The sequence below is a fragment of the Morone saxatilis genome, unplaced genomic scaffold (assembly GCF_004916995.1).
Source record: "Morone saxatilis isolate NCDOM2014 unplaced genomic scaffold, NCSU_SB_2.0 Contig6, whole genome shotgun sequence".
Classification (NCBI taxonomy): Eukaryota; Metazoa; Chordata; class Actinopteri; family Moronidae; genus Morone; species Morone saxatilis.
The window spans coordinates 6884511-6898284 of NW_023340206.1; the positions used below are offsets into that span (position 1 = coordinate 6884511).

A 13774-nucleotide genomic window follows, 5' to 3' on the forward strand; every position below is an offset into this window, starting at 1 on the left:
ATAAATCTCTACTATTTCAACCAAATCGGGTATTCTTGTAACAAAGGTACGCACATGGTAGTCACTAAATGTGGCTTGAGATGTCAACACAATTAAAGAATATGTGTGATTTACAGCCCTTGCAGATTCCAATTTAAATACTTTAAAAAGACATTTAAATTGATAGTTTATATCTGAGTGAAAACTCCAAATATAAAGCTAATCTAATCACACTTCTCCCTAATTATTCTTTCCCATTTTAATGCCGTTAAATGCTCGTTTAAAAACCCTCTTATTTCTAAAGTCCTGGGCGGAAGTGAGCGTGTTAATGCGGTGCAGCTTGTCTCGGCTTGTCTCGGGGCTCCTGGCTCAGATACCATCAGCAGTTTGACAGGACAGCCGAGCCCCGACGCTGCTCACGCGGGGGATGTCCGTCCCACCCTGCCGTGTCGAGAGGAGTCATTGCGCGCGAGCTGTTATAGCAGTGAAGACGCAACTGAAGTGTGTGTGTGTGTGTGTTTATTGTATTGTTTTAGGAAATTAGAGTGACAGCTTCAAGTTTGAGAAGTGGACCTGCTCTCGTGCAGGACATGAGCTCACCTGCTTCAACTTAAACTGCAGGTTCTTTTCTTTTGTTTTGTTTTTAAAGAGCAAAAACGCACCTGAAGTGAAACTGCAGGATGAGACGAGGGGAGGAGGACTCGGACATCACGTTACCGTTTGTGCCGACGGCGTGATTTACAGTTTTTTTTTTCCCACCATGGAGGAGAAGTTCAACAGACTCATCTTCATCCCCGTTGCGGCGGTGCTGTTCCTCATGATCGGCTACCAGTACGTGTGCCCGGCGGACAGCAACACCTGCTACTTCAGAAGTGACGAGAAGGGGCTTTTCCAGCGGTACTCATCGGGGTTTGAGTTGGTTTACACCGAGCCGGAGGCGGACGAGGACCTTCCCTCCAGAATCACATCCAAATTCAACTTCACGGAGCGGGACCTGGACCGGCACGTCGACTTCAACATCCGCGGGGACGATGTGATGGTGTTCCTCCACATTCAGAAGACCGGCGGGACGACGTTTGGGCGGCACCTGGTGAAGAACATCCAGCTGGAGCAGCCGTGCGACTGCATGCCCGGCCAGAGGAAGTGCACCTGTCACCGGCCCGGTAAAGCCGAGTCGTGGCTCTTCTCCCGGTTCTCCACGGGCTGGAGCTGCGGGTTGCACGCAGACTGGACCGAGCTCACCAGCTGTGTGCCGGTAGTGATGAACAAGAGGGACAAGAAGAGTGCCCCGAAGAACAAAAGGTGAGGAGCGACCTGCAGGACAGGTGTAGTCAGTGGGAGGACACTCACTCATTCACTCATTTATTATCTAAGCAGTTCATGAAATGTAGAATGTCATTTGGTCTGTTATTCACTCATTCATATTTCATTCACTCATTGAGTCTCATTTACTCACAGTTAACCATATTCATTCACTCGACTCATTAACTAGTTCACACATTCACTCACTCACTGATATTGTTGCTGATTTTATTAATTCCTTCACAGACTCATCTTCTCAATATTAGTTCACTCACTCATTCACCTCTTTTCTCACCCATTCATTCACTCCCTCACTCACCTCTTTTCTCACCCATTCATTCACTCCCTCACTCACCTCTTTTCTCACCCATCCACTCATTCATTCATTCACTCAATTCATTTCATTCATTCATTCCATTTCATTTCACTTCACTCACTCACTCACTTCACTCACATTCACTCACTCACTCATTCATTCATTCATTCTCTCTCCCCTTTACTCATTAATTCACTCACTTTATTCACTGGTTTGCTCAGTTTCTTAATATGAATTCATTCATTCATTCATTAAGGCAGTTGCAGTAATCTGAGCTGTAATCAATCAATAGTATTGATACTGTTCAATAAGTCATGAGAGTGCACTAACACACAATGAGTGGAGTTCAAATGATTAATTGATTAGTCAATTGATAGAGAATACATTTTAATAATGATCAATAACTTATTGAGCAGAAATGTTGACATTATAAATTGATTATTGTTTTGATTGTTTGTGATTTGAAGACAACACAGTGGGCCTTCGTCACAGTTTGAATTAATTTATTGATTACGACAATAATTATTAGTAGAAGCTTTTTAATTGATGTTTTTTGAGCCTACGAGGAGTTTTGTTAGTAGAGAACGTTACGATACCAATAACAGTGAAATTCCACGATCATTGATACCCAATTTGATACCAATCGTAAAAAAAACCATTAGAAAACAACAACAACAACAACAACAACAACGTAGCCTTAAAGTAATAAATAAAAAGAACATATTGTTGTTTTCATCCTTTAGTTGACTCCCACAGTCTGCGTGTCCCGCTCAGTTATAAAACCCCAGAGCGCCACCCAGCGTCTCAGACTGGAATCACACGGCCACAGTTACAGTTTCGTGGTCATATTGAGACGTGATTTTTATTGATGAAGGCAAAAACCTTCGTCATTACAGAGGATTCCTCCTCCTGCACGCTGCTCAGGCGCAAAACACTTTCCGACATGTGAGAACACGTCTGACACGAACAGTGTCTCCGGATCTGATCCTCAGGACGTTGTTCTCAGTTTATATGTGAAATGTGTTATGTTGCTTTTCCGTGCTGGTTGGTCCTCTTCTTCTTCTACTTCTTCTTCTTGTGACATTTAACTTCTGGGCGTAAATGCTGCCCCCTGTCAGATCTGGAAGAATTGCACTTCCTGGTACCAAAAACGAGAACTTTGACATCGGTTTAGGTGACATCACGAGATTAGAGCGAGCTGTGAATCTTCCTTCACGCGTTCCCAGAGGCACTAGGTCAAAGGTAACTGGGTTTTTAACAGTGCAGGTCGTGGCACTGATTTCTCCCTGGCGTTCAGTTTCCTCCAGGGCTGCTGATGCCAAACACGTGTGCCTAAGGGCATGTAATGCATACAGCACAGAGCTGTTAAAGCTGCAGTATGTCAGCACCAGCAGCCAGCCAGCAAACAGACCTGGCCTCCTCGTCTGAAGGTCTGTTTCAATTTCCTGTAATTACAGAACCGATGGAGCTAAGCTTAAGGGAGTAAATCACTTAAGAAGGGCATGGTCCTCCGAGGTGTGCCGCCTGCGTGTTGAAGCCAATTTACCTTGCGGTCGGTTCAGAGAGCAAATCTCCATATGTTACCCAGAGTGTTAAAGGGGGTCGGCGAGGACGGGGGGAGCTCCTTTCAAGGATCCTCCCAATCCATTAACTATCCTCTGTGGCAGCCATCAGACTTAATTTAACGCTTTTTGTTAAATAAAATTGTTTTTAAGAGGCGCCTCTGAGCCGTATCAGCACTGCGAGTGAATCAACAACACTCCAGTCACGACTTGTCAACTCAACATAATAGTCAGTGAAAAATGAGCGCTCGTTAACGTTGGCACTTGGCTGTGCACGAGGCTGATTGCAGACATGAGATGGGACCAAACATGAGCCTGTGAAGCAAAATTCCTGCTATTAAGTGTTTCATTATTTCTGACAAGAGGAGGTTTGATTTCCACTCACAGAGCTAATGAGTCAGTGAACTCTTGTGGGCGTTGACTGACAGACAGATTCCTCTGCGGTTGGTCGTGGCAGCACCAGACGATATCCGATATGGTACGATGCTGCAGCGAGCGATGTTGAAAAGTACTCACAGATAACGTGATACTTTATTGATCCCTGCAGTTCAATAATCTGCCCCCCCCCCCCTTCCACAGGGGGAGGGTCAGAGGTCACTGCAGCTCCTGAGCAGCCTTTAGGGATTCAACGCTCCAGGACATATTTGTATCTGCTGTGTTTAATGGCCCCGATTATGACATGAAACTAATTCCTTGCTTGTTACGGCTTTGACAAGTGAAGCCCGGTGTGCGCAGTTGTCCCATATGACCAAGTGCACGGTATAGAAATGTATAATTAAGACGAAAAAGGTATCAAGTGTAAGCCACCATGAGTCATAACTCACTCTATATCTGTGAATTTGTTGGGCGAGGAGTGAGTCATAACTCATTCAACAGCCACAAATCTGTCACATGAAGTTCTCATTTCCCCGGGATAATGCCTGGTTGATTTTCTGTCCACACACACAAAAAATATATATACAGGGAACCATTACAGGAAATAGACGAACAATTAAGTGAAGGGCTCCTGTCATTTTATATTAAAAGTGCCGAGTAAAGAACTACACAGAGCTTATTCTGCACTCGATGATGTGTTGCCACGATTTGGATTTGGTGCTAAGGCATGTTACTGCTCAGCTTAATTCAATATTTAATGCTACTCTGTCCAGTTCTGTAAGATCACTCTGCTTTGTTTGTGTTTCAGCCCTGATCCCTCTCTTCTTAAGAGAGGTTAAAGAGTATTATAGTTGTTTTCCCAATATATACATAATCCTCGTTGCTTTTTTTTTTTTTTTTACTGTACTTGGGATCTGGAGTTCAGGCTTAACCAGTGAGAGTATTTCAAAAGGCTGAACCAATTTCAAGCACTCAAAACATTTTGTCTGAGTCTGATTGCAGAAAAACAATCCAACTCAGTCACAGCATGTTGATGCTGGAGGATGACTCCTGTCTTATACAAGTCACATACAGCAACGTGAATGCAAACAGTCAGGGATCAGACGACACCCACACTTATCTTCAGGCTACATCCAGCAGGGTGTGATGTAGTTTGCAGAGAGTCTTATCTGAGCCCTCAGACCCTGCTCTGCGTTATTATAACCACTGTTGTCCAGTTCTACGCACTGAAGCGGCCTCTCTGACGCCCGACCTCCCTCTCACCCTCAACCATTTTACGCCTCTCCTGTCCTGTCCCTACCTCATCTTCCCAGGAGTAAGAGTCCTGGTTGGAGCCTCTGTGAATTACCTTGTTACTGTATTCCCCGTCGTCAAACTAGTCAAAATAAACCCTTTATTCAACACAGTGAGATGTGAAAATATTCTGGCTCTACAGCTGTTTTTCCTCTCACTTGTTCTTCAGGATCAGTGTGTGTACTGTGTCACTGAGCAGTGGCTCTCCTTCTTTGCAGGCAGACCATTAAATTCACAAAATAACACAAAAATTGCCCAAAAACCCACCATAGATGGACTCCAATTTTTTTTTTTTTTTCCAATGGCCTCAACCTAGTCTATACCTGCCTTCTGCAAACCAGAAACTAATCTGATGAACAATGGCTTTTCGTCTTTGCTCAAAGGCTGCACATCTCCTCCAATGAAGACTTGTACAAGTCTGTTGTTGTTTGGAAAGAAAGGTAACCAGGTTTTTTACAAAATGCTGTGAGTTGTGAGCCTTTGAGCAAAGACGAAAAAGTCCTTGTTCATCTAATATTTTCTTTAAAACCAAAGTCAAAAAAATTGGTATATTTTTGTTTTTGTGTAGCAGAAGAATACGTACATAACTGTATATAAAGTAGCTCCACCTTAACCAGCTATACAATAAACACATTGATGCATCAGTAGTAACATCAGAATAATGTAAGGTTAGAATAATTTGCCATTTTTCTTCACAACCAGTACTTACTGTGTGAGAAAGCTTTAACAGCCACTGAACCCCCACTTTACTGTAACTAGCTGCTGCCTCATTTCCCTACTTTCTGTCCCCTGATGAAATATATTCGGGTCTCGGGGGGTTTGTGAAAACAGGTTAAGTGTGACTAAAAATTCTTCAATGTATGGTGAATGTACAGAATAATTCACAGCTCAGTTGTGTCGCTAAGAGATACCTGAAATCCCTTTATTACTGTGCCTCATGAAAAGTCATATTTTGCACATTTAGTGTATGTTGTCCTTTTGAATAAAAGAAGCATCTCTCTGCTTATGAGCACTTTATAAAATCACCTTGAAGTCACCTCTCTCCTACACAGCACACCGGTGTAAACACTAAATACATAAACTAGAGATTGCTATAACCTGGCCATACCTGCAGGATAATGGGTGCCAATGTTTCATGTTCTTTGTGATATTTTTAGCATACAGTATCTTTGCAGTGATTGTGGGTTGTTGACACATGAAACGAGATACCTGCAGAAAAATCTAAAAGAGAAAATGATCACTAATCAACTCCTTGGTTACCAGACGAGTTAGCATAGCAACCAGTTCCAGTTTGGTTCGAGCTCAGCTAGCAACGTTTTATGGGAATTAGTGGCACGGCTTAAACACATCTTTGTCAAATCAGAGCAATTAGGTAAATTTAGCGCTTGTTTAGAGGACACTCCGGCTAAATGGTTCTAATGAGTTTGATCACAACACAGCACATTTCTAAAAGGAGACTGTCTAATTCACCTCCTGTTTCTTGCTTCCTTTATCCATTCACTCCTGGCTTCACATAAGCAGTAACCTGCGTCTATGTACGTGCCCTCCTTATGTCTGTCAATTTCCTTCCTAATACGCAAACATAGGTGAGTGATACACGCCCGGTTCAAGTAGTTTTTGATAGGCACGCCACTGGTCAGAGGCTCCTGCAGGGCTTTGCTCGCAGCATGGGGCTACAGCATTCTCATCGCAGCGGGCTATGAAATTGCTGTAAGGCCAGACGTCAAACCTGCTTCAATTGCCGGACTGCCCTGTTCGTCCTCGGCAGCTGGCGTCACACTGAGCAGTCAGAGAGTGTAACCTTATTACTGACCTCATTATTTCAGATTAGAGCAAAGAATGCAGGCTGGCCAAAACGCAGCTCAGCCTGAGTCTAATTAGCCCAGTTCATTCTGGACACAGTTAAGGTGGCTTTAGCTATTAATTTGGCGATGGCACCTTATTATGATGGTGATGACACTAAAGGAATTAAAATATGCAGAAATATGCAGGAAGTTCACACGGTTTAGTTGTCAAACGGGTGAAATTATTGTGAAAGTGACGATTTTATCAAAATGGTGTTTTCAAGATATATGATTTTCTGTTTCCTCTTGCTAAACCATGTTTCAGTGAAATACTTAATCGACTATATGGAGGAAAAACATCTGGTTACAAGTTTTTGACATTAATCTCCCCTTGCAGTTGCAGTGAGTCATTTTAAATCCTCAGCCATGGAGAGACATATGCAGAGATTTCGGGGAGGGATGTATATTATTGAGAAAATGTGTTCAATTTGAAGCACAGTATTTCTTAAATGCTTTAGGCATAAAGCTGCCCTTTTACTGTCAACGTTGCTTTTGACTGTAATGTCACTCTCTAAGCTTACACATCAAGTTATTTCAAGCTGCTGACGACCACGCATTGTTGTAAAAACCCAATGTGACAAGAACACGGATTGTCAAACAAATGTGACCTTCAGTAGCCAGAAATCATTCAAACTGCTCCCAGCGGATATGTGATCACTTAAAGTGAGACTAACTTTTGAAGGAAGAAAAAACACATTCTTGCTCTTAACGATCAAAAGCTGAATTCCTTAGCAGTAGAACATACTTTTGCTCAGCTCACAACACTCAGGGTTTTTGCTGCTATTGCTCTGCTTGGTTTGGTATGACCGGTATGGTGGTTAAATGTCAGCCAACATTAGCAAAGTTTCAGCAAATATTGCTGTATAACAAAGACACCTCGCTAACTTTACAACTGTGGTCAATGTATGCTACTGTTACACTACTGTTAGCTAAATGTTTGGCAAAAAGTTACATAATCTCATTTTAAAGTAGCTACAAGGAACTTTCTTTTTGTGTTAAATCTGGCGCCCCCTGTGTACACCTCACCTCGTTTCCATGACGAAACACTATTCTGGTTTGCTAATTAGACTGTAAACAATGTCTGGTGCATTTAAGAGGAAGCCTTGGCCTACATATCTGCTGGCTACAGCCCTGAAATATTGGCCATTGAGACTCTTTTATAAGCAGTTAAAAACTCCTAGTTGTACATTTAATTAAAACAAAAGAGGCAGAAGTCCTAAAACTGGTGTTGGATTCTGTACATTTTCACTGCTGTTTAAGAGACAGTTTGCATTTGACTGAAGTTCTGATTCGTCACTTCTTGTGGGTGGAAAAGTATACATACTGTACCTGACACCAGATTTATTTTTGGCTAAGGGTGAATGTACAGGTCTTTTGGGAGATCCTATGCTGCAGCCTGATGTTGTGATGTAGGCTGATAAATCACAAACATCTCTCCGGGTAGCTTTAAGTTTTCGGCCAAGGCAATGATGTTACGTCTTTGCTAACGAGGTTTAGACGTAATGTGTGCTCATTTGGAGCTATGTGTTGCATCTTCACACACTTGACACAACAAACCCTCACCCGCCTGTCCTTGACATCTAGCTCAATTAAAGGCTGTTTACATGACTTGGCATATGGTAGCTTATATCACAGGCTGCTGCGCCAGTATCATGGGAAACGTGCCCTTGATCACATACCTTGCAGCAGAATGATAATATTAACAATTAGGCCCAACAGAGACAGACCTGACCTCTGTGGACTGAGGCAAGCAAGAGGGGAAATTAGAGTTTATGAAATATTGATGTTGATACCAAAGTGACCCTTTAAAATGAGCCTCTATCTTTAGATTTATTAGTTTAATCTTTATATGTATATTAGTCGGTTAGAATCTAAATATTAGATATAATATATATCCCTTAAATTTATTGGTTGAAATATTGGGTTATGTGCTTAATCACTTTTTTGCTGAGTTAGACGAGAAGATTGATACCGCTCTCAATTTCCCAAATTTTGAGCCATTCCTTAGTCTTTTTTCCCCCATTTTGAGCCTTGCTATTATAGTTTTACTATCATGGTTGTTTGCTTTCGGACTGACATCCCTTTCATCATTATACTTTCTACAGTTATGAACTGCTTTCTCACCACAAAAAGTAATTAAACACATCCTCTCATCAACACATCAAATCATTGAAACACCCATATTTAGAATCAGCATTTTTAAACTTAAATTATAAACAAGTTACAGCTGATGGAGATGGATATGAAGTTTATTGTATTAGTGTGAATATGCTAATGAACTGATAATGATTTCCTATACATAGTTCTGCCAGTCGGATTTTATTCTGGTTCCTGCCAGTCACATACAATAACCTGCCTGGTTCCTATGTGACTGTATCTGTCCCTATAAAATAATCATTAAATGAAATTAAATACTGGCCAATTAACAAATTTTAGTTAAAATACCCAGTATCACTATTGCAAGTTTTAGACAGTAGCTAATTGAACATTGTGTGAAGAGTCTTACTATCAGTTTTTCCAGAAATCAAGTCCAAATTATGGGATTTAAACTTTGATACGTCCAGTTATTATCAACCTTATATATACTGTCAATGTTATCAACCCAGACTTGTTTTTGGTATGTTGGCTTGAACATGATATCTCAGGAACCCCAAGAGGGAATTTCTTCCAATATGGCACAAACGTCCACTTGGAGGATTAGCTAATTAGAATTTGGTGGTCAAACGTATTGACAGTATAATAATTAGTGGACAGAGCGTCTGGGTCTGTGAAGTTGGTTGGTGGAGGCATACAACGGTAAGGTGGTGATTCTATTGTGTCATTTTGACAGTGGTTTTCAAAATATCTTCAATTGTTTCACTCATTGTGCAAGTCATAATGACTCAGAGAAACTCATAATTCTGATTTAGTATCTCTAATTTGTCTGTGTTAAAAGTAATGGAGTCTCTTAAAAACTGATAAAAATGAGAAAAACTGCCCTTTATAATGAAAGAAAGACTTTGGTGGTGGGATTTTTTGTTCCATTGTAGTGTTTGTGTCGTGTGTAAAGTGGAGCCACATAAAGCTCTAACATGAAGTGAGAATATATTTAAAGCAGGCAATAGTCAAAATGAGCAATGCTCGGGGTATCCTAGTTTTAATCCCATAATTACAGCCTGATTTTTAACCAGATTTAAAACTTACTCATACACAAGGAGTGTTTTTTCTGTTAAATCAAACCCCTCAGTGCACTGCCTTCATGACAGGGAGCAGCGTCTTGTATTCTTGTAAAAAATGCGAGATAGTCAGAGGATCTTGATAATCTCTACACTCCTTAGGGGGATTAGGGGCAGTCGAAGACAGGTTTTATTATACTGGGGAGGAGGAAACAGAGTAAGGGTGGGTGGGAGGATTAATCCAGAAGTCCAGATTTATTCAGAAACCTGTCGACTGGATTGAAGATTGCTTTTTACCAAACAGTGTTTGTCGAGGAAAAAAGAGAAAAAAACATCACAGGGAGGAAGTCTCTGTTAGATAGATCATTATGTACTATCCATCAAACTGCCTCGAATGACTGATAAGCCATCATGGAATTAAACTGTTCAGCTGAATGGGATCTTTCATATTAGTGTGTGATCTATACTGTACCTTAAATTCTTTTTGTAATTTCCAGAGTAAAAGCGTACGAGCTGTGAATTACTCACGACATTCAAAAACTCAAAATGCTGCAAGGAAACATAGAACACAGTGTTGTTGGGAGTAGCCTTCACATATTGCTTAGAAGTGTATTGCCTTTCAAAAATTCCTCAGTTGTTTGTGTGGGTAGGTGTGACCTTTGCAGAGTACAGTCTCCCATTTATCCTTTCCATATCTACATGGACCTAGAAGACTGGCTGACACCTCACAAAGCTGCAAAGATTAAGATGTCAAGCAAAGGTTAAGGCTAAGACGCTAAAGCTACTAAAGCTGCACACGGCAGGTTGTGTGTGTGTGTGGATGTCCTCGATATTATGCCTGTCGTGGGTGTGTTTAAAAAGCCAAATGAACTCTGGAAAAATGAAGCTACCTGAAATGCAGCCACATTTTAATAAAAACAGATGGATGATTGTGTCCCCTGCAGATTATTTTATGCAAAGATAATTTTGTATTGAACCCTGCATAATTTAATTTGTTTAAGTGTATGTTGGCTGCAGCTCCTCACATAGTCATCAACTAGTTTCCGGCAAAACCACATCTTCACACCCTCGCTCGCCTGGACACATCGTCTTTCTGGAAGCGCTCACGGTTCCCTCGTCTCCACACCAGCATCCCTGGGGCTTTTCCTTTATCGCCCAAAATAGCATCTCATATCTGCGACCAATGAAGATCACAGTGCAGCACCAGTCTCCTTGCTCATCAGTTCTCTCCTCACACTCACTCTCTCAATCTGTGCCATGATTTATCATCAAGTAATGTTACAAGCCAATATTCTCCACAACCTGGTTATATTATGGAATGGAAAGTGCGCCATTGGCAGATCATTTAGGACTGAAGGAGAGTGTTGTAGTTTGTGTGTGAGTGCTTGCTCATTGGATAGCGATCCCGCTGCGCGCAGATGGGCACGGGGATCATTTTGCCCGTAATTGGCAGACAAAGATTAAATTAGTACGAGAGAGAATCAGATGAGTGAAAATGGACCTCTTGGTCTGGAGACTGATGTGATGAGACTTGCTCGTTCTCTGTGCTTCTGAGCAGCTTCACTCGGTCATCTTGACAACATCCCCCGCTAACGTGCGGACCTGCTGTTGCCAACCCTCTGACATTCCTCTTTCATTCGTCTAATTGCCAGTCTCATTTCATTTTTTTTTGGAATTCGTGCCCCTCTGCTGTGCTTTATAGCTCTTCCCATTTGTCACTCCTGCTCCCCCGTCCCACAGTCAAGTTGGCTTAACTGAAATTCGAACCAGACTAATATTTTATCTGCTTTTCCAAATGTAGTGTTATCCACAAGGTCCTTCTTGGTCTATGGGCTGAATGTTCTCCCTGCTGAGAGGCTCATTCAACACTTCCCTTTCACTGTGAACCATTTTCAGAAGAGATTTGGTTTTATTTTTGGACTTACTTTAGTGTTAAGTTCTGCCTTTTTTCCCTTTGTGTTAGAGCCTCTAAGTAAGTATTTTTTATTCCATGTAATATTCATTACTAAATAAGAATTAAATTAAAGTTTAGTGAATAGAAAAGAAAAACTCACTTAATCAGCTTCCTCAGGTCTGCGTAGGTGTGATCAGATTTTGGCCTGGAAAAAAATAAGAAATTTGATTACACATAGTTACATAACAAAAAACACCCTACATTAACTGTAAATAACATTATGTCCTTATAAAGTTGATATGGAACTTCAGGGTTCCCATGCGTCCTGGAAAATCTGTTAACCTAGAAATTGAGAGACAAACACCTGGAAATAATCTGTGTTGTCCTGGGAAATGTTTGTGTTTTAGCCCCGCGGTGGAACAGAAAAAACCCTTTTAATTTCAGCTCTAGTGTCAGTCAGGAGCTGTTCACACAACTTAGTGTCAAGTCTGTTATGGAAATGCTGTAGATTGTCACATCTACATACATACAGCCTATTCACTATCAAATATGTTGTTGTGGTTGATAATTGTAGGTGTAATAAACACTGTCTACCTCTTTTTTAAATAGGGTTATATAGGTGAGAATAAAAAACTCATTTCTGTAATTTGAACTGGTTTTTAAGGGCTAAATAAAGTGCACCACAAAACCAATGTCCCATAAACACTAACCACTATTGTGAGTAAGCTGCTAAATTGCTCCACTAAGTTCACCACCTAGCTAACTTTGCCTGTTATTTGGTGCTGAGTAGGGTATAGTGGGTTTTTAGAGCTTTTTTACTCCTCAATGTTTTTGAGAGTGAACTAAAGCATTGGATGTGCAGTCTAAAAACCAAAACAATCTGTTGAAAGATGCTAAAACGGGTTGTAAAGCTGAGGGAAACTGCAGAGTTGGGTGATAATTCTTAAATGAACCTGTTCTCTTTACACACAGTTATTTGATCCATTGTTTATATAATATTGTATAGAACAGCTTTAATTACATGCATTTACCAAAGTTAAAACAGTTCTGTATATTTTAGCTTTGATCAGAAAGAGGTACAAATATCTTTAAATTCACAGAAACAGATAATATTAGCATCTGGAACATGGGATGATTACTAATAAGACAGCATTGGCTATTTCAAACAAACAGTAAACTCACAGGAATATGGTTTAATGAGAATTAAATTAAAGAACAACAAAGGGGAACATTGGTAGGATTTGCATTAGAAACAAGTGATATTATTTCAGATATACACCTTTTTTTCCCCAATTTTGATTAAACAAAAATATATAAAAAAAGATTTAAAATGAGATTCACTGTTAGATATTTTCAGTATTCAGCTGCTGTTCGTCTAAAAGATGAGCTTGATTTTCTTCATGTGTGAAATGTGTCTCACACCCCAAAACTTTTAGCAAACCTGTCGTTATCACAGCTGTGGGGGCATTTAAAAGTGATTTTAGGGAGATCAAATTGAAATGTTGAAAAGACAGCATGTGACTAGAAACTGAGAGGGTTTTTTTTCCTGATAGTAATTCTCTCTTGGAGGTGACGGTTAAGGGATCCCTTGTGGGCACAGAAACACCTTTAAAATGGATTTGCTCCAACTGTGCGCGTTATCAACACCCTGACTTCAGTGTGAAATCGATGTGCAGTCTTGTTTTCAGATTTGCTTTTTCTCCCAAGTTGATAGAAATGGCTTTAAAAGTGATACTTCATTGACGGCGCTCATTGGAACAGTGAGGTTGAGCCGGAGCAGTGAAATCATTCTTCACAAAATGCCTCAACTAAAAGCAACGCAATGTAATTTCAATCTTAAAAAAAATATGAAATAAATAAAGATTGTTGTCCATTTAGATACCTTTTGTATGGGCTGCCTCTTCAGGGGCATAAATAGTTTCCATCAAGGCTTTTATCGTGAGATGACTGTGTCCTTGATGGTAGTGAGTGAATTAACAAGGCAGATATCGATCTTTTGCTGTGAGTTTCCTCTATAGCTTTTTGATGGTGATTTAGAGAGAGAGAGAGAGAGA

General features: G+C 40.7%; 1 protein-coding gene across 1 annotated transcript in view; it reads left to right on the forward strand.

Annotated features, from left to right (window-relative positions):
- The first annotated feature begins 349 nt into the window (after nucleotides 1-349).
- LOC118339757 (heparan-sulfate 6-O-sulfotransferase 3-B-like) overlaps nucleotides 350-13774 on the forward strand; it is a 19811-nt gene continuing 6386 nt past the window's right edge. The window contains exon 1 of the mRNA XM_035677472.1: nucleotides 350-1281. Coding sequence (XP_035533365.1) covers nucleotides 740-1281 — 542 coding nt within the window. The 5' untranslated portion in view covers nucleotides 350-739. The remainder of the gene's footprint in view (nucleotides 1282-13774) is intronic.